The sequence below is a fragment of the Fringilla coelebs genome (assembly GCF_963513975.1).
Source record: "Fringilla coelebs genome assembly, chromosome: 2".
Lineage (NCBI taxonomy): Eukaryota > Metazoa > Chordata > Aves > Passeriformes > Fringillidae > Fringilla > Fringilla coelebs.
This window is the reverse complement of record NC_140029.1, coordinates 91,269,431-91,289,375: the sequence shown is the minus strand read 5'-3', so window position 1 is coordinate 91,289,375 and position 19,945 is coordinate 91,269,431. Positions and strand designations below refer to the sequence as shown.

Sequence of the window (19,945 nt, the reverse complement as noted above, 5' to 3'; positions counted from 1 at the left end):
AGTTTTGAATGAAAAGCAGGAAGGACTTGATTTTTTTAAAATATAATTCAACTATTAACATTTTAATTTTAAGTTTAAATTAAGAAACAAATATCACAACAGCACTTTACAAATCCCTTCCCAGCTGACACACTGAGAAAGCAGCAGATTCTTCTCTAATCATTTTCCTAAAAATTTCTTTAGCATCAGTGTCAAGAGGCTGAACAAGAGGAATATCATCTCCCGCGTACCTAGATGTTCTAAACTGACACCTTATATAATAATTAGCAACACAACATTGCTTTTAACTGCTTCATGCAGCAAAGAGAGCTCTGGCAGGCAGAGGATTTGAGTCTCTCAACAATTTCCAAAGGCAACGTGAGCTATCAGTATGGGGTTGACATCAGTAAAAGGAACAGCTCAAGCCTGAGATGGAATCCAGCCAGGATTGCAGTCATCTCCCAATAACTCATCTCAAAAGATAAAACACCCTTGCTACAAACTGGTCTAAATTTAGAATTAATTAGAAGACAAGGTACAATCTTGCAGTTTCAGACAAGTTTCCTTTGGGTGACAGCTAAACTGGCATTTTCAGTTCATACCCATACTTTACAGCTTCTGTGAAAGTTTACCTCCAAACAGAAAACTTATCCATTTCCTACATAACGATGACTTTTTAAAGTCAAATTTGATTTTAAAATTAATGTCAGAGAAGCATATAAAGAAAAAAATAAGCATTTTACCCTTATTTTTCTTACATGGTCATGTTTGGGCATGAGGGAAATGGAGGCTTGCAGCACAGGTATTTTCAAATGGTGATAGAAAAACATGATGCTTTAAGGAGGAATTGGCATTGAGAACACATCTTCAAACTCAAATCTTGTAGTCACTTGGCTGCTTATACTTAAATGACTCCTCTCAAGTACATTAATCTTTGAAAGTGCAACAACATGTAGGGATGAAATGGAGGTTCCAACCAGAGGGATTTGGTATATCTTTAGCTTCTGAAAGATGATATCATTAAACAATACATTTTAATATTCTGAGTATGCTTCCAAGGCACACAAGCCAACAAAAAGTTGCTTATCCTAACCCCACTGTATTCCTTGTGGTGGCAGTACAGCTTGTACAGTGTGGTGATGTAGGATCACACTAACCCTAGCTTAAACAAGCAAAAAAACCTTCAACCAAGTAGCCATACATTGAAATAAACAACAGGTTTTCTTCCAAGTGAAGGGATGAAGATCCACATTCAAGAATCAAACTGGACTGCAGGAGCCTTCATTTGAATGAGTTTAAAATGCTGCACAACAGTCACCCACTCATCTTCCAGCCCACTGGCGGTCTCTAAAGCATTCATGGTGATTCAGCCCCTATAGATCCAGGTGTGAATGTGTTATCCCATGATCTCACACTCTGAAAAACCCTATAAGGTTTTATTTCCCATTTTCTCTCTAAAAAGCTCTTCTGGTACACAATGCAGCAGAATATGATGATACCAGATGCACACAGAACAGCAGTTTCAAAGGTGGAGGTCTCAGAGCAGTTCGATCCTCATCTATTTTTATATTCTTAAAATAGCACCCAGCTATGTTACAGAGTGAAGATGGGAAGGATTACTGTGTAAAACATAACTGGTATAGCTCTCTGGAGCAGAGAAAAAAAGAGAATAACAAACTTCTGATTGGATTAGGAAAGCACGTCTCTCTCGAGTGTACACGGAAACATTGAGCTTCTTCAGCTTTTATCTTATCCCCAACACTTAATGAACATTTTCATTATCTAGTGGCCATCAGGGCCACAGTGACCCAGAAGCCAATGTTACAAGGACAGAGGGTTTTTGAGCAAACAAGACAGAAATGAATGGCACAGCCCTCCCAGTCAAAATGCCTACCCAGAGGAGCACTATGTATTCATTCTGCTTATCTGGATCTAGATGTGCACAGAGTGTAATTCCTTCTCTTCCTCAAGCTAAATGAAGACAGATCTTAGATTCCCCAATCTGTGTCTAAAACAAATGAACTGAACACATTCCTGAACTCAAACATATCTCAGAACTTTAATTCAGTTTTATTAATTAGAGAACAGTTCCCAGCAATGAGAATCATTGTGAAATGCAGCTTGCCATCCATTTGAGACAAACTAAAGCCTGCAGCTTCTACCTACTCATCCCAGCTGCTGAGTTACATGGAACAGTGCTGCCTGTCCTCCTAAATCCAAATAAGAGGTTCTCTGGAAGAAGAAAATTGCTGCATAATCCTATATGGTATGTCTGTCACATACAGAACTCAGAAAATTTGAAGTATCCCATGATTTCACATCCACTCAGAATATGTAAACCCCACAATGGTCAAGCTGTAGTATTTTACCCAGTGAATCCATTTTGTTTTCTTCTATGAGCCTATTGATTAGTCCATTGGCTTTCTCAATGGTGCAGACAGCAACATCCAGAGCAGAGAAACGTCCAGCAGGAGCCATGCTTCCCATGTAGCCTTCAACTCTCACATCCACCTCCTGAAACAGGGCCTGTTTCCCAAGGATAAAGAACATCAGGCCAAGGTTACAACTCTGAACTTCTGACCAATGCCTGCTGGAATCACATAAAGGCCTGCACTCAACATCTACAATTTCTGGTACTTTTAACGCCAACTAATCGGATTAAAGCCGTATCTCAGCCAGTTATCTCAGACACTTCTTACCCCCACTGACATTTTTTATTTCCAAAACAGAAGCCACAGAGCACACACTGCAAGACAGTGTATTTAACTAAGTAAAAGATGAGGACCCCTGCTATGTATAAGATCTAATATCAAAAATGTTAGGGAACACGCAGTGCAACAGTTTATAATATCAGTGGCTTATGTAAAAAGACACCTTCCTCTTGAGAAATCCTGGGCAAAAGCCAAAATGGAACTCCAAACACAGTGATGACACATATCACACTGAAAGCCAAGAAACAGTAACTTCTTCTCTTCCAGGTCTCCTTACTGCAGTGACAAAGCTTTGACATATCCCACGCAGCATTAACAAAAGATGCAAATATTTGCACCTCACAGGTAGGTCACCCTTCGAGTTCAAGCATGTGCAGCTATGGCCAAACCTCATGCCAGGAGTAGCAGAACAGAGCACTGATAGTCCTCCACTTTTACAAGATTAAAGCAAAAACGTGTCTCCATTATCAAGCACTTCAAAGTAGCTTTTGAACTGAGTTTGTAGGATTTCCTAACAATTTGTAAAGTTAAGATACCTCAGTTAATGAACAACCAAACTGTCTTAACTGCTAGAAGCTATAACAAAAATGCCTGCTGGGTTTGGATTTGGTTTTAGTCATTGTCATTATCTAATGGCAACAATGTTTGATATGGAAGTCTTTCAAGAAAAAATATTTATGTCTTGAAGAGTGTTCCCACTGCAATTTTATTTTTTAAATAGCTGGGGTGAGGAAGCCAAGACATAACCATATTCTGGCAGAAAAAAATTAGCAAAGTCAAAGTGAAATCAAATGCACAAAATTGTGGCGGATTACACCAAGGAAGGCTAAAATATACTTTTACCTTTAAGATAGCATTGACACCTTCCCTTTGTACTTTTCCTAACATGATCTTTCATTAGAAATTTCATTTAAATTGTGTATATTATCAAATTGGTGAATAAATGCAAGTAACAATGTTTTAAAAGTCAAAGCTGAAATAAAATGTCTTAATTGACCCTGTAAAATTTTTCTAAGTTTACCTTTTTGGCTAAACATTTCATTTTTTTATCTCCAGCTTAGAGCAAATTTTAAATTATCTACAACCTCTTTTTGAAAAAACTCAGCAATTTTTTTCCCCCCCAAAATCCATGCTTTTGCATTTCTGTTTAAAAACCATGACCAAACAACTACTACCCATAAATTTACCCTCCTTGAATGCTGCTTACCTGCAGGTAACATTTCTTCTCCTTGGCCACAGAGACAAAGGGAAGGATGAAAAGAGCTTTCTTACGAGTCTCCAGGACTCGCTTCAAAATAAGCAATTCTGCGACCAGAGTCTTTCCAGCACTGGTAGGAGCTTGAAAAATAAAGGGGGGGGATTAATTAATTTTTAAAGTTAAAAAATAAATCCAAAAGCATCACAAATCAAGCATAAAAAGCAGTTTCTGGAGAACTTGGGGTGGGACTCTTCAGTTGATGTCTCTCACCCACAACCACATTTGCAGTCACCCTATAAAGAGTCAAGAAGACTAAAATCACCCGCCTCTCTTCCAAGCTCTTCATCCTCTCAGTGCTGCTCTAGAACCTTTTTCCCATGAAGGGTAGACAACCAACTGTCATTTCCTACAGATTTCTAGTCCACCAGTCCTCCTTCTCCCTTTGCATTACTTCCCCTTCTGCACACACACCCCACACACAATATGTGATGAAAAATGAAAAATGGACTGAAAGAAAACTAATAGCAAATAATATTCTCAGAAGTATGTGTACCTTCAATTGTTGTCATCATTCAGTTCCTAGCTGACAGTGTAATAAAAAAGAGTCACCATTAGCTGACTGCTAATTATCAACTTGAAAAGGAACTTTAACAGAGAAAACAAGGCAAAAAGTCTCTCTTCACATCTGGAAAGGAGATCATTAAGTCACGTTTGAGGTACAGAAATGGGACAGATCTTAAGATGTCACCAGAAGATCTTGAGCTTTCTACCTCACAGACCCAAATGTCTCAGCACCAGTAAGTCCTTGTAAATGGCACTGGAAAAGTTAGGGGGGCACTGGTTTTGTCAGATGTTTGCATACCCGAGTAAACGAGGTTCTTTCCCTCCAGAACTTGTCCAAGCATCAGGCATTCTGCTTGCCATTCAAACATCTGCACTACTCCCAGGCTGTGGTATTTCTCCAGAATTGCTTTGGGAAGATCCCAGCTTGCAAGGAGCAACTTGTCTGCTTGGTCTTCAGGAACATTTACCTGCTGATATTGCCCTTTGGAATGAGAAAATAAAATTTAAAAAGTCAAGTATCATTTTTGCATCTGAGGGCATTTAGGTTATACACCCAAATGTGAAACTTCCCTACAAACTCCTGTATTACAAGAAAAGGCAATAAACCATCTGCCCTATATTTTTCAATATTTTGTGTGGATGGTTCACCATTTTTCTTATCTTCTGACATCTTTTTCTCAATTTTTGCTCCTGTCAGATTTTCCACATTCAATTAATTTCTTCGCCAGGCTCTTGCCCTGGTATTTACTTTTGAGACAGAGCAGCCATTACCAAATACATAGTCAAAGAGAGCTTCAGCACTGATTGATGTAACAGCATGGCAATGTATTTGCCATCTTGTCTTCACCCACACCATTTCCCTTTTAAGAAGTTACTGCTACTGAAATTTCATTAATTCTCACTGATTACAGAACTGCCCAGTGTTTTTTGTTTTACAGATGAATGAAAACCACAACCTAAAGCAAACAAGCAGCTCATGCTACTCTGTACAGTGTGTCATATTTCAGTTTATTAACACTGATAGCATCTTCACAACACTGCCAGTTCCTCTAGCTTAATTAAGTTCCTTGCTTTTTATTTCTTGTCTTAGTAACCCTAAACAACTTTGTGCTGACTACAGGCACTGCCTCCTCCCTCTCCTTCTCTGTTTTTCCAAGTCATTAAGAAAACTCAAGCTTTTTGTCCCCATTCAGGTTTCTGATGCACAGGAATGCCTCCCCTATCACCCATAAATATATAGTTCCTGTAAAAGCATTTTGTGAAAGACCTTGTCAAATTGAGATGAAAACCAAGAATCGTGTGTACTGCCTCTATTGCACCTGTTCTTCTACTGGTACATTCAAAAAATTCTAAAAGAAATTTCCCACCATTGTTGACAGCATAAGGGCAGGCTAGATGAATAATACCAGCCTGCATAAGCAGCCAGCCTTTTTTCTCTCATCACACTAAAAATTTCAACTGCTGCCTTGAGGTTAACCCCAATCTAGGCTGTCACTGCTGCATCATCAGTCTCCTCTACATAGATTTGCTTCACTTTGTGTAATCAAAGTGCCATAAAATACAAAACAAAAATTTATGCACCATTGGGAGAGAACAGAAATATGCTACAAAGCAGGACAGACTTCCCAAGGGGAATTCGGAGGAGACCAGAATTGTCCATCCTAAACTGTGACTGTGGTGGGTTGATCCTGGCTGGACACCAGGTGCTAGCCAGAGTCATTCCTCTCCTCAATAGGACATGAGAGACAAAATACAGTGAAAGGTTCATGAGTGAAGGACAGAGAAAGACCACCCACCAATTCCCATCACAGGCAAAACACTTGACTTGGGGAGAATTAATTTATTACTAATCAAATCAGAGTAGGATAATGAGAAATAAAGCAAAAAAACCTACCCCCTACTCCTCACTTCTTTTCAGGCTCAACTGTACTCCAAATTTTCTCTACTTCCTTCCCCCCAGCAGCACAAGGGGACAGGGAACAGGAGTTGCAGTCAGTTCATCACACATCACCACTCCTTCCTCCTTCTCCTCACATTCCACCCGTGCTCAAGTGTGGGGTCCTTCTCATAGGAGAGAGTTTCCATGAACTGCTCCAGTTCATGTCCCCCATGGGGTCATAAGTCCTGCCAGCAAACCTGCTCCAGCATGGGGTCCTCTCTCCACAGGTCCTACCAGAAGCCTGCTTCAGTGTAGGCTTCCCACAGGGCCACAGCCTCCTTCAGGCAACCACTCACTCTAGCACAGGGTTCTCCACGAGCTGCAGGTGGATCTCTGCTCCACCATGGACCTCCACGAGCTGCAGGTGGATCACAGCATGCCTCACCATGGTCTTCACCACAGGCTGCAGGCAAATCTCTGCTCTGGCACCTGAAGGACCTCCTTCCACACCCTCTTCACTGACCTTGGTGTCTGCAGGCTGCTTCCATCACATATTCTCACTCCTCCAGCTGCAGGTGCCATTGCACAGGCTTTTTCCCCCCTTAAATACATTATCCCAGAGGGGCTACTGCCATTGCTGATGGCCTTGGCTGATGGCAGGTCCCTCTTGCATTTGGCTGCATTGGCTCTGTCCAATATAGGGGAAACTTCTGGTGGCTTCTCACCAGAAGTTTATAGTCCCCCCACCCTTGCCATGCAAATCAAAAACAGTGACTAATATGACAAGAATTAAGATTCAGGAACATGAAAAACCCTACGTGATGGGACCTCAAGCTTTTTCCCTAGTGTTCAAACCAACAAATTTTATGTAAAAGATGGAATGAGTAAAGGATCAGGTGATTCAGCTGATTGAAGAATATCTTTAGATTAGAACTGAAGATGTGTTTGGAAACTTGTGGCTTAGAGATCTATGTACAGAAGTAAACCTGTGAAACCAACTTTTTTTTTTATTTACTAAAACAATGCTAAGAAAGTCAAAATTAGGAAGACACAAATTGTTGGTTAATAGCATTAGGTATTAGATTTCTCAGGGGGAAAACCATTCCAGAGTGTGGGGCCAGTTAAACACAAGAGTGCTGCTTACTGAATTGTCTTTGGGGAGCTGACTGTGGAAATGTGTACATTTCCTTGCTCGGTTCCATTTGCAGAAATTGACAAAATTGTATCTTTCAGAGCATAATCAGTGAGAAAATGTGACATGACTGGAGAAGAGACCAAGAGATGTAAATGCTTTAAAAAGTTACAGAAAAATCACAAAAGAGATGAAACTGCAAGATGCTTTGTAAATATCTTGATTTAAGATGTTGTATACAATCTCGATGCTGTATATGTCTTGATTTCTCTCTTGATTCAAGAGCACAATAAACTGGTAAAATGTATGTATGGCATCTAGAAGCATCACTTTAAGTGGCTCTGTCTGGCAGCAGGAGCACTTGATATGACTTGCCACAAGATGTTTATACAAAATCAGAAGCATACTGTGTATACTTCTTCTGTATTCTATATGTATTTTTTGATCGATTTCTCAACGTAGGTAAACAAACCTGGCCTGGTATACCGAGGAGACCGAGGAGAAAGGATGATACCGATTGCTGTATTATGGCAACACCTAGAGGCCAAGCCAAGAATAAGGCCCACTGTTACACGACACACAGCACGCCCTCATCTCGCACCTGTGCACAGAATACACATTTTCTTATTTTCTTCCTCGACTGCACAGCGAGGGGTGCAGGAAACGCCTCCACCACCACCACGCTAACACAAGCCCGTCCCTCGGCCGAGCCGCTGCCCTCCAAGGGGAAAGAAAGGCCCGAAGCGCGGCCCGAGCAGCGCCGCCCTCAGGGCCGGGGCCCCGCGCCCGCGCCGGGAGAGGCTCGGAGGGTCGCGGCCGCTTCCAGCAGCGCCCCGCTGCTCCGGGCAGCCCCGCTCCCCGCTCCCCGCGCCCAGCACGTCCCGACCCGCCGCGCTGCACGACCGAGGGGAGGGCGGCAAGGGAAAGAAGGGGATCGGGAGAGAAGGGCAGCGCTCTCCGCGCCGGTACCTGCCGAGCCGCTGCGGCGCAGGGAGAGGTCGAGGCCGGGCGGGGGGCTCAGCACAGCGCGGCGGGGAGCGGCGGGGCCGGGCGGCACGTCCCGCACCGGTGCGCGGGAGCTGCGGCCGCCGAGCGCCGCGGCCGAGGCTGCGGCGGCACCGCTCGGGGTGATAACGGTGCCGCCGCCATCTTCCCGCCGCGCCATTCAAACCCGGCCCCGCCCCGGCCGGCGGGAGGGCGGCCTCGGGAGCGGGGAACGGAGCGGGAGCAGGGAACCGAGCGGGAGCGGGGGACCGGGGAGCCCGGCACGCCCGAGGCGTGCGGCCACCGCAGAGTACGGGTTGCCTGTGTAAAAACACCGGTGTTCGCTGAGGCAGCGCTCCGAGCGTGCGGTAACGCGTGCTGTACCGGTGAAAGGCTGAGATAATTCAACGAAGGGTCTGCTTCAACAAAACAAGGCTTACCTTGCAGGAGAGGGCCCAGAGGACAATCAGCTTTGTTTGCTGTTTCTAATGTCCCTGACGCCAAAATAGCTGTTTCAGATTCTAAAAGACTAGGACTGGTTTTACCTCTCCTCAGCAACCTGACTATGAGGAGCAGTTCTATGAAAATTCTGCAGTACCCAAAAATTGTATGTCTTTGTCTATCACCCACTGAAGTGCTAAGAAGTATTATATCAAAAACAAAGGTTTTTCTAAGTTGCTTTTCATTTCAACTGAGGAAAGCATACTGATCTTTCCAGAAATAAGGACAACAAAGGGTGAACATTGAAAGCAGGAGTATGAACACACACAGTAACTTCCTTCTGAACACCACTGCTTTGTTTTGGGTAACATACACAGACGCACACCCCACTCAAAAAAGCTCTTCATATTCTGTATCTCTCTGCAGAGAAATGGATCGCAGCTTAGGAGGCTGACTTCACATGAAGCAGGACCGGTGGTCATCATCTCAAACACATACACACAGAAATTTCTGGCCCTTGAAGAAGAGCATGTGCTCTCATTCCTGTCATTAAATCTTAAAATTAAATGGCAGCAAAATTCTTTAGGAACACTGCAGTCATTTCAGACAATTATATCTGAGTAAGTGTAAAGGATGGTCTAATAGAAGAGTCAACATATTTTAATCATCTTTAAATCAAGTAGCTCAAAAAGCTTCTTTCATTGTTCAAGTTTACAGAACCAGATGCTAACAGCAGGCTCTTCTGTGTTTCAAAGCCCACGCACCAGATAAATACAAAACACACTTTTTCCCTAATGCAATTATTTTAATGAATTGACACTAGGAGAATGTATCTATGCTGCTACTCTGTTAACCAAAAGTTAGATACTTTAAAGGGAGGAGAGGCATACAGAAATCCTCTGCTAAAGGCTCTCACTGCAGGAAACAATTCCCACTGCAGACTAATCGTTTCCTATATTAGTACTGAAAAAATATTGAAGAAAATAACTCAGTAAAGATTTCCACTTAGTAACAATATAGATTTCTATTCTGCCAGAAAAAGTCCAGAATAAGCACTGCTGATATTTAAAATGTTCACAGCATAAACATGTTTCACTTCAACATGTAGTTTTACAACTGCAGTATGAAATCTATTACTTCCTCATCACTTCATGTCTTCCTTACACTTTTGAAAAAGCTATTTAAAGTATTAAAGGAGACATCTATCTTCATTCTACTCTTCTTTTTTTTTTTAAGGGGGAAAAGACAGGTTTTGCTATCTGAAATTTTTAATTAATTAAAAATAGTTTACAAAATCTGAGGACAGACCTACTTTACCAAAGTAGGAAAAAGAGCTAACTAGCGACCAATCGAAGAATTTGGTTCCGCAAGTACGTGCACAGCTGGTTCATCAAGTCTCTGTTCTGTCCTTCGACCCAGTGCATTTCTACTACTACATCACTTCCTTCTTTCTTCACATTCATTAAACACTTGAAGAGAAAACCCCCACTAGTTTCTTTAGGGCCTGGCTCTTTTTCCACTGTCAGATTGCTAGCTTCCTCCTTCACATCACCAGAACCTTTCCCAAGTGATGTTTCTCCCTGCTTTACTTCCATCTCCTCTTCCTTCACAGGATCACTGTGTTCTTCTTTGGCAGCAGACTCCTCTGGTTGCTCATCACCTGCTGTCATCTGGACATCCTCATCAGGTGCCATAAACCCCGTTTCAGAGTCTTCAGCCTTGGGGTTTTCACAGTCCGAGTTATTGCTCACGCTCTTCTGGCTGTTCTTTTCCTCCTCCATTGCTTGCAGAATATCTTCAGAAGCTCGAGGAAGTTCTCGTAATTGCCTTACTCTCTCTCGTTTCTTTCTCCTCAAATGAATCCAGGAATTTTCAATGGCAGTCACAAAGAGGCTAATTTCATCTTTTCCACATGGAACCCGTTTATGCTGAACCTATTGCAGAAAACAGAATTTCATACGACCCTCTCACAATTATGCTTTCAATTAGGACGTTACTTTAACATCTAATACTTCATACTGTACCTTCAGATCAGTGAGAATCTTCTCCACCCAGGCTCTGACCACAGCAATAGCTTCTACAGCATCCCAGCCCATAGCTGCAGCTTTGACAGACAACTCTTTGACTGTAGAAGCCAAAACCATGAATGTAATTGGTTTTCGTGGTTTTTCTAATTTTCTTCTTTTAGAGGGAGGTGACTAGAAGAAGAAAGAAAGACAATATTTACAAGTCTGTGCAGTACTAGTGGGGTGACTTTTGTACTCAGAAGACTGCGATTCCGTAAGACACAAGGATTAAGAGTGTATCATAAGGCACTAAGCAGTCATTCATTTGCCCTGTGCTCCACTTCACTCCCAGGAGTTTCAGACTCAAACCAGCTAAGAGGATGATGCACTTTATGCCAGCCTGATAGACAGAGGGTGTTTATCTTCAGGTATTAGGCAAAAAGCTTCATTGGTTCCTTTAAACTATGAGCTCTCCATGAGCTGAGAAAGTGTGGCTGCTCTTGGGAATAGAGGTTAACTGCCAATATCCACATTTTGATCCAACTGCACTGAAGGTTTACTTGCATCTTCCTTAAGATTTGTTATTGTCTATACCTATATTCAAATATACAAACATCCAGATCCAGAAAAGCAACTGGCTCACATTTAAGGTGAACAAGTTCCACTTACATTCATGTAGGCAAGTCTGAGTTAGACGTGGTCATACCTATTTGGTAACAGAATCCACATGTTAAATTAAAACTGAGTTCTCGGAGGGAAGATTAAATTCAAATCCAGCCCCAAACTTAGCATATTTTTATTACTCCTGAACTATTTGAGGTATGTTACAAATGATCCTCATTTTCACTGAAACCCACAGGAAGTTCCTACAATGGCTTCCTTTTTCCACCCTCAACAAGGGGCACTCATGAATCCCACGTCACAACTGCTAACAGACTGGCAGCCATCTAAGAAATTCCACTGTCCATACAGCCCAGCACATCCAATATTCCAGTCTGAAGAACAGTTTGTATCACAGTAGTAATAGCTCATTAGCCCCTTCCTCAAGTAAGAGGCACAGAAAATCACAAGCAAACCAGAATTAAGCTACTTACAGGTACTTGCACATCATCATAGAAACTCCAGGCCAGTGCCCATCTCATGGTGCGTCCCTGGCAGAATTCTGTGTGAGTGACTTTAGGGACCTATGCAAAGAAGCAATACATTATTTCAGATTAATAAACAGTATTGTTTTACTGCATACATTTCCAAACAAAGCATATTTTCTCATTATATAAATGGAGATTCTTTCTGACATGGCTCAGAGGTGTCAGGGTCCTCTCTCATTTCTCTCCTTTTACTAAGAAGGAGGTGCAACATTTCAAGGACAGAGAAGGAAAATCAGATACTTTGTATCTAGCTCAGCATCTGCTTTTGGTAGTTCATCTTTCTGGGAATTTATTCCACCATTTCACCATTCTCTTTCCTTCCAGTGAACACACAGACAGGTGTCACAATTATTCTCTTTGTATGGGAATTAGCGAAGAGTATGCTTCCTCCAGAAAACCATCCAAAAGTCCTTTGCATAGCCCTCTTTAATGACAATTTTACTTGGTGCCAGAATTGAACACAAACAAAACAACACTGCCACTTAAATCATGTTACTATTTCTTTTATCAACCAAATGGCTAGAAAGCTAGAATATTTTTTTGTTGCCTTTTTTTTTTTACTGCAGCCTTGTTAAGGCTATTTTAAAACAGGAACCCTGAATCTTCTAGAATGAAGACATGCTCTAACACATGCTAAAGACAAAACTTTGGAGATAATATTTGCTACTTATCTGTCAGTTTTGAATATACAATAGTTAAACCTCAGTTGTTTCCCTAAGAAGGAATTGCAGTTCCTTTTTGTAATAAAAACTCCATGAAATAATTCAACAATAATGACCCATAAATACTTGAGGCATACTATATTCTGTGTAGAACACAGGCAGGATATATATGGACTCTATGCAAACTTACCCCCTGGATTCGAAGTTCTTCTTTCAGTGGTGCCAAACTGCATTTCTTACCCAACATGCAACTGTACCATCTGCAAAGCGCACATTACAAGATTAAAAACCAAAACCACAACAAAAAAATCATACTTAAGCAGAGTGACTAGGACATAGTACAAAAAAATTCAGAACAGAAGGTCCAAAGACAGACTGGACAGGAAAATCTTTTTGAGCTTTTAAGAAATACATTAGGAGTATTTTAGAAACAACACATGAACTCTCAGTAATCTTGTTTGAAAGAATGACTTCAGTTATGGGGAAGATGTTACACCTTACAAGAATTTGTTTAAACTTCTCCACTTTCTATCAGAACAAAAAGGAATAACCAACTATTGGCAAGTAATCATGCTCAAAAGCAGACATATTGACTATCACTTGTGCTCACTTATCCATGTTTCCATCACATAACCCATATTTCATAAGGAAAAAAAATCAGGAAAAAAAAAAGGAAAAAGTTATTTTCCCACTTGTAGTGAAGCTTATCCTTTCACCCAGCTCCACATCTTCAGAATCTCCCAAACATTACTTTAGATGAAGCCCTGCTCTTCATCTAAACTATTATTTGAGCTTTACAACCCCATCTTCCACATTTTTTGATGACTGGATCCAAAAAAGCTTATTCATAAATATAACATATTGAAGTACAAAACTTAAGATTTGCCAGTTATCAAGGGACAGTTTTGTCCAACACTGGGGGAGCGAAAGCCTGATGATATAGTCAGAAAACCGAGAACATGCCATCAGTTTAAAAATAAGGTCAAAACAAGGCCTCACTATGGTTTTTATTGCAGCTTATGCTCACCCTAGACAGCATTCAGTACAACAGTGCCCTTCAGCAGACAAAGCTGCATGTTACCAAAATTCAGCCAGGAAAAGACAGAATTTTTTAGGTAATCAACAGATAACTAAGCAATAGTTAAAGCCTCTTCCATCCCAAAAATCCCCAAGAATGATCCTTGATCTGTCTTATCAGGTACACGTGTTAATTTTGCTGCAAGCTACAAATGTTACTTGTACAGGCTTTTTTTTGTCTTCTGCCTTTAAATACCTCCAGCAATAACTTCTAATTGCTGCTCAAGAACAACTGCATGTGTAAGTATCATCAAACAAACTGAGTAGATACCACTGGACCAGAGGTACTAAAAATAACATTGTTGCATGACTTCTGCCAAAGATGAAGATCAAAGGTGCTAGTTTGGGGTTTTTTGACTGGAACAAAACACTTACCTTAACCTCTTTTTAAGTTGGAGACTATCATGAATAATTCTTTTGACAAATTCTAGTTCTCCCCCCTCAGCCATGATTTCTGTGATCCCTCCTGTATTTACAGAGCTGGGAGGGGGACGCCGTGGATTTCGAGAATTAACTCCCTGGATTAAAAAACAAAAACATTTGACATGAACATTTAATGAAATGTTATGCTGCTTTGTACACTGCTTCCTATCTTAATCTTTAGGGGGCAGCAAGCACCACCACCTCTACTCATCCTTCCACCATCAGAACCATGGATAACAAAGATCCACTCAAAATAAACATACCTGAGCGAATTCTCCACAATCTCAAACCTAGGTTAGCTACTTGTCACATCAGGATTCTGCTCATATGAAATATGTGATTCCGATACATGTAGGACATGTTAAGTGCATCTATGCAATTACAATCTATAGTGCTTAATTAAATCTTCAACCTTCTTTTCTACTGCCCTGCATTATACATTTCCAGCTGTATTCAGTGGATATTGCATGACCTGTATGATACCATCTACATGATTATGGAAATGAAAAATACAGTTAAGCAAAATTCCAGGAACTAATTCCTCTGTACCACAGAGGTGCCTGTTATGCAGCAGGCACCTGATTCCAGATTTACTAGCTCTCTCCTTTCCAAACTCATTTTCTAAGACAGTAAGAACTTGTGAAAGAATGCTCCAGCTCATTCTCCACTTTAGGAGGGGTAACAGTTAAGTTTTCAGAACTCCTTTAGGGACTAGGTGCTGAGGAGGGAGAAGACTTAAATACGATTCATGATGATTTGGGATTTTCCTCTCAACCTTGCCCAAGCCAAGAGGTTAAATTGTTGCTACCTTTTCAGTGAGTACTGAAGTATGTTTAACATGCAGTTTGTTACCTTACCTTAGCTTCCAACTGGTTGGCAAAAAAAGGGGGGTTGCACATGCAGAAATCATAAATGATCTCAGATTCTTCTTTCAGTGCATCCATTAGAAGAGTCTTCTGTGGTACCTTAACCACTATTAGAAAAAGTGAATTTGGTCAGTAAAGAACTTCCTATTTGATTTAACATGCTATATACATTATACATTGCATAAAACCTGTGCTTTCTAAACAATGCTTTCTACAAAAGAGACGTAACAAATATCACCATGCAAATAAAGATTTCAGGTCAAGGATTAGCATACAAACAGCCTTTATGTTTATACAAAGCAGCAGAACCACATGAATCTGTTTAAAACAACAAAGACTACCTGAGTTATACCAAGTTCTCCAACACAACCACAAATGTGCTTTAAGCCCTTACAACTACAGGCACTAAAGCTTCACATGAGGCCTGTTCCTTTGCCAGCTGCTTTTCCAGCATATTGGAACACCACCACACCACTAAAAATCAGTGGCAGCAGTGACAGAAAGCTCTCATTGTTCTCCAGATCAAGTTCTGGATCTTCAAGACTGACATGGACAAAAGATTAAGACATGTTGTTCAAATGGATGCTTCCAAAAGTTTTTATTCAGAGCTCATAAATGCCCCTGATTTTTACTACATAGAAAATTTTACTACACTGAGTTCCTTCAGAAAATTCTCCAAGCTCATTCCCAGACCAAGTCTGGCATACTGCCTCTGCAACTACAGGCAGTGTCAGGACTTCATTCAAGAAGTGAGGACGAGGAACCCTCTGTACAAGATACACCTTTGTGGCAGCATCATACAATTATCCAAGGGGAGCATTCCAGGTCTCCTACCAGCAGAAATAGCCCAAACACTACGAAATACTTCAGTAACAGATAAGGAATACAGAGATAAAAACACCCCAGGGTGAAGTTTAACTTTCAGATTTTCATAAGGAAGAGTATTTCTCTATCCACACATCCCATACTAGACAAGGCAGCTTTTTGGCTTAAGCATGCACTGACTTCAGTAAATATTCTGCACAGTAAAAATAATTGAGCATGTAATGGGAAGGAATACACATTCTGATATGCCACTGAACGTGGCAAAAATATGCCACAACATTCATATGCTACTAAATACCTTATTACAGTGTACCTTTTATAAGATCAGACAAGTTATTCTGTTCCACATTCTTCTTGGCATAATTGAAGCACATGTCATCCACTTCTGTTGCAAGGAAATACCAGCCATTCAAAGTTGCTCCAAGCAATGGATATATACAGGATGCCCCTGTCCCTGCAGAAGTGCAAATCCATGAAAAAGGCAAAATAAGTACTGGTGTTATACACAGCGTAGCTGTTAGACTATAATAATAACTTATTATACCAAAAAGAACTAACTTCAAGAAACTTTATTATTAATAATCTGCTGATTATTATCTGATTATTGATCATCTGCAACTCAATTCTTTAGTGAACTTAATTTTTGTAATTTGAAAAATAGCATTGTCAAATATGCATTTTTAAAAAATGAAAAAATTTAATAATCTGTAATAAATTTCTAGTAAACTATCAGCTTTGGCTTAAGCTATTTTTCTTCTATATGACAATGGTTAATTTATACAAAGAAAGTCAAATACATTCTGGCTTTACTAAAACAAAAACCCTACCACAAGTAAATCCCTCTTCTGCACTTTTCTATCATCTATCAGAAATAATTTACTTTGATGCATACAACAACCACAAAAAAAAAATCCATTCCACGAGACTGCCTTTCTCTAATGTCCAAAACTATCAAAGCAACCTCAACATCAATTGAGACATTCAAAAAGAGAGACAGATAGATAAAAACTTGGTAAAAAAGAGAGAGATGCTAGCACAAAATAATCATGGCATACCTAGGTGATCAAATTATCAATGACAACCAAATTTAGGATTAAAGGGAATGGATACAAGAAAAGGGAAAGATATCCCACCATCACCAAACTAGAGTTTAGACATATGTTTAAAATCTGTTACACTTGCTTACTGAACCATCAATAAGTTCATCTGTCAGTACACAACAGCAAGGGGTTACTTTAGCACTTCTGTCAAGTCCCTCTTGGATGACTTCCTTCTTTTCCAAAGCTGAAACATCAAAGCTCATGCAAACTCAAACTGAAGATTTTGCAGTATGTGGAAGACTTAGAGGATCTGTCTCTTCTACCCAGCCACCTACCACGATGAAGTCCATAGAAATAATTTTCAAAAATGAAAACTAATATCAAATGCACAGAAGCTGTCTAAGAAATTTCAAAGTTACTAGAAGAAAGCTGCTGTGGACACACATGTGATGATGCAAACCTGGTACCCAGTACAACTCCAGCTGAAAATACAAGTCAGTAAATTTCAGGAGAACAAAAAATCCCATTACAAAAAGTCATGTTAGCAGATGCCAAGAAACATAAAATCTGACACAGTAACAGAGATTACTGAACCTTAGCTTTGAGGAATTCAGTAACTTTAAAGTTTTAATGTCAAGCATTAAAACAGGTTACAAAAGAAATTCCAGCTTCTCTCAATTTCATTTTAAGTTTTCTTCAGCACAAAATAGGCTTTGAAATCAGGCCTCTGAAATTGTAAAGGAAGATTCTACTGACAAAATAAAAGATGCGACCTAAATTCAAATGTACTAGTGCCTTTTAAATAATTCATACAGAATAAGCAAAGACTGGGAATCCAAATGCCAATTTTATTACTTGTGTGTGAAAGCTCTTATGGAGCCTTTCTTTTATTTCCAATGAAAACCATTGGTATACATCTTATAAATTCACACCTCTACTGTTTACATTTATCTTCTGCCTAATCTAGATATCGTCATGATATTACCCAGTAATCCAGACTAAAAGTGGAGAGCATCATCCATCTGCTGATGCTTGGTCCAACTTAAAAGACATTTTGTTCTCAACAATAAACAAGAAATCTTTGACCATCTACAACCAAAACCCATTTGCCCTGGTTTCTAATTTGGCCTCTTCTACAATTCACCTCACATATTTAACTGTGTCGAAATAAATTAAAATTAAAATTGAAATTTAAAAAGGATAGATCATTCACTTGTCCAATACACCTATAACAGGAAAAAATGTTATTAAGTGGAACACACAAAAAAAAATGCTATGCAACTCACAAACTCTCTGGTGTAGACATCCAAAATCAAAATTAATAAACTAGCAGCAAAACACAATTGACTAGTTAGGACACTGAGGAGAAACACTTTTTAGATCCTTTAGAATGACATTTTTCCCTGCATTTCTAGAAGCACAGTTTTTGTATACCACACAAAGCTGCACTCAAGTGAGTTCAAGGCCCTGAAAAGCCACATAATTGCATGCCACGATGTTCCTGTGTTTGTGCAGAGAAACGCTGCCCACCCAGCAGGCACATGAAACACCTGTGGAGCTCAGACCGCCTCCCACCACAGCCAGCACACCTCGGATCTCTTTGTTCCTCAAACCTGACGTTTTCCTGTGCAACCAATTGTACCTGCTACTGTCGCTGATGGTAAATAAGGATTTAAGCATTTAGCTTTACCTATGTCAATGCCTCGTCTCAGGGTTTGCTTGTCAGCATCCCGGTGGCCGATGAGATCCTCCACCCAGTGGATGTAGTTCAGCCTCAAGGGGACGGTGGGAATGAGCCTTTCCACGGGGATGTCGATCGTCAGCCCGAAATCCTCCTTCAGCAGGGTGCACGTCAGAGCCCTCACGGCCTCGGGATCCTTGAAGTTCAGGCTGAAAGGCACACGCGGAGCTTTCAGGGGTGTGCGGGGCCGGACACACCAGGGGGACACACGGGGAATACCCGCCCGCCTCATCCCGCCCGGCCGTACCTCACCCTGCCCGCCAGGGTGGTCTGCACGTGCTGCTGGAACTCGGGGTACTTGCCAGCCAGGTAGGCGAAGTCTGGGGGCTTGTCCTTGTAGCGGTTGCGGGCGTGCATGGACTTGTTGAGGGCCATGTCGGGCCGGGATGTGCCGGGATGTTCCGGGAGCGCGCCGCGGGATCTCGGCCGCACCCCCGCACGCCGGCCCGGCCCGCTCCCGGCGCGCACCGCGGCCCCGCGGGCCGTACCAAGGCGCGGCGGGCCGCGGGGGAGGGCAGCTGGGCGCCGGCCCGCTCGGTGCAGCGTCCGCCGCCGCGGTGAGGGATGTGCCGCTGCTGAGGAGAAGTGACCACCGCTGTTCCATAGGATCCCGGAACGTCATGGGTTAGATTGGACTTTAGCGATTATCTAGTCCCAACCCCGCTGCCAAGGGCAGGGATACCTCCCACTGGACCGGGTTGCTCAAAGCCCCATCCAGCCCCGCCTTGAGCGTGGCCATGGTTACCCGCACAGCCGCCCCGGACAGCCTGCCCAGTGTCGCACCACCCTCACGGTAAAGAATGCCTAATATCCAGCCTAAATTTCCCCTCTTTCAATTTACTTCTTGCCCTATCACAACAGTGACGAAGAGTCCCTCTCCAGCTTCCCAGTAGCCCCCTTCAGATACTGGGAGGTTGCTGGGAGGTCTCCACAGGATGAACAGACCCGATTTTTTCAGCCTGTTCTGTACGGGAGGTGCCCCAGTTCTCTCATCAACATCATGGCCTCCTCTGGACCTGCTCCAATTGTTCCGTGTCCTCCTCATGCTTCGGGACCAGAGCTGCACCCCATACAAGTTAAAATGTAAATGTTCTATATACAGCCATCATTGCTCCAGCGTTGGATACTCAATGAGTAATGAAGACAATAAATGAAATTACATGAAAAGTTGTGTTTCTCTGGGGGCTGCTCCGTCCATGCAGCAGCATGAGTAGCCTCCACTCCCATCTTCACATATATTACCCACCCAAGTCACCTTTGTTACCTTGA

General features: G+C 41.7%; 2 protein-coding genes across 2 annotated transcripts in view; both read right to left on the bottom strand.

The window, feature by feature from the left end:
- The window catches only part of POLQ (DNA polymerase theta), a gene marked incomplete at both ends in the record, with an annotated part of 53,615 nt that extends 44,245 nt beyond the window's left edge, over positions 1–9,370 (bottom strand). The window contains 4 exons of the mRNA XM_084226611.1: positions 2,349–2,505; positions 3,898–4,028; positions 4,751–4,933; positions 9,274–9,370. Coding sequence (XP_084082737.1) covers positions 2,349–2,505; positions 3,898–4,028; positions 4,751–4,933; positions 9,274–9,370 — 568 coding nt within the window. The remainder of the gene's footprint in view (positions 1–2,348; positions 2,506–3,897; positions 4,029–4,750; positions 4,934–9,273) is intronic.
- A 346-nt stretch (positions 9,371–9,716) lies between these two features.
- METTL16 (methyltransferase 16, RNA N6-adenosine) lies at positions 9,717–19,104 on the bottom strand. Its single transcript, XM_084226477.1, has 9 exons — positions 18,924–19,104; positions 18,626–18,825; positions 16,209–16,349; positions 15,062–15,177; positions 14,157–14,299; positions 12,895–12,964; positions 11,989–12,078; positions 10,913–11,086; positions 9,717–10,822 (listed from the first exon to the last, which is right to left on the bottom strand). Exons 1-9 carry the CDS (start codon positions 19,049–19,051, stop codon positions 10,223–10,225), a joined length of 1,662 nt encoding a protein of 553 aa, XP_084082603.1. The 5' UTR covers positions 19,052–19,104; the 3' UTR covers positions 9,717–10,222.
- Positions 19,105–19,945: the final 841 nt, after the last annotated feature.

Excerpts from the sequence above, each read along its gene's own strand:
- METTL16 (XM_084226477.1), bottom strand. The coding sequence starts at position 19,051 with ATGGCCCTCAACAAGTCCATGCACGCCCGCAACCGCTACAAGGACAAG. Across the intron at positions 12,965-14,156 it reads CAACTTAAAAAGAGGTTAAG|ATGGTACAGTTGCATGTTGG; the intron begins GTAAGTGTTTTG and ends TGCGCTTTGCAG. Across the intron at positions 11,087-11,988 it reads ATGATGATGTGCAAGTACCT|TCACCTCCCTCTAAAAGAAG; the intron begins GTAAGTAGCTTA and ends TTCTTCTTCTAG.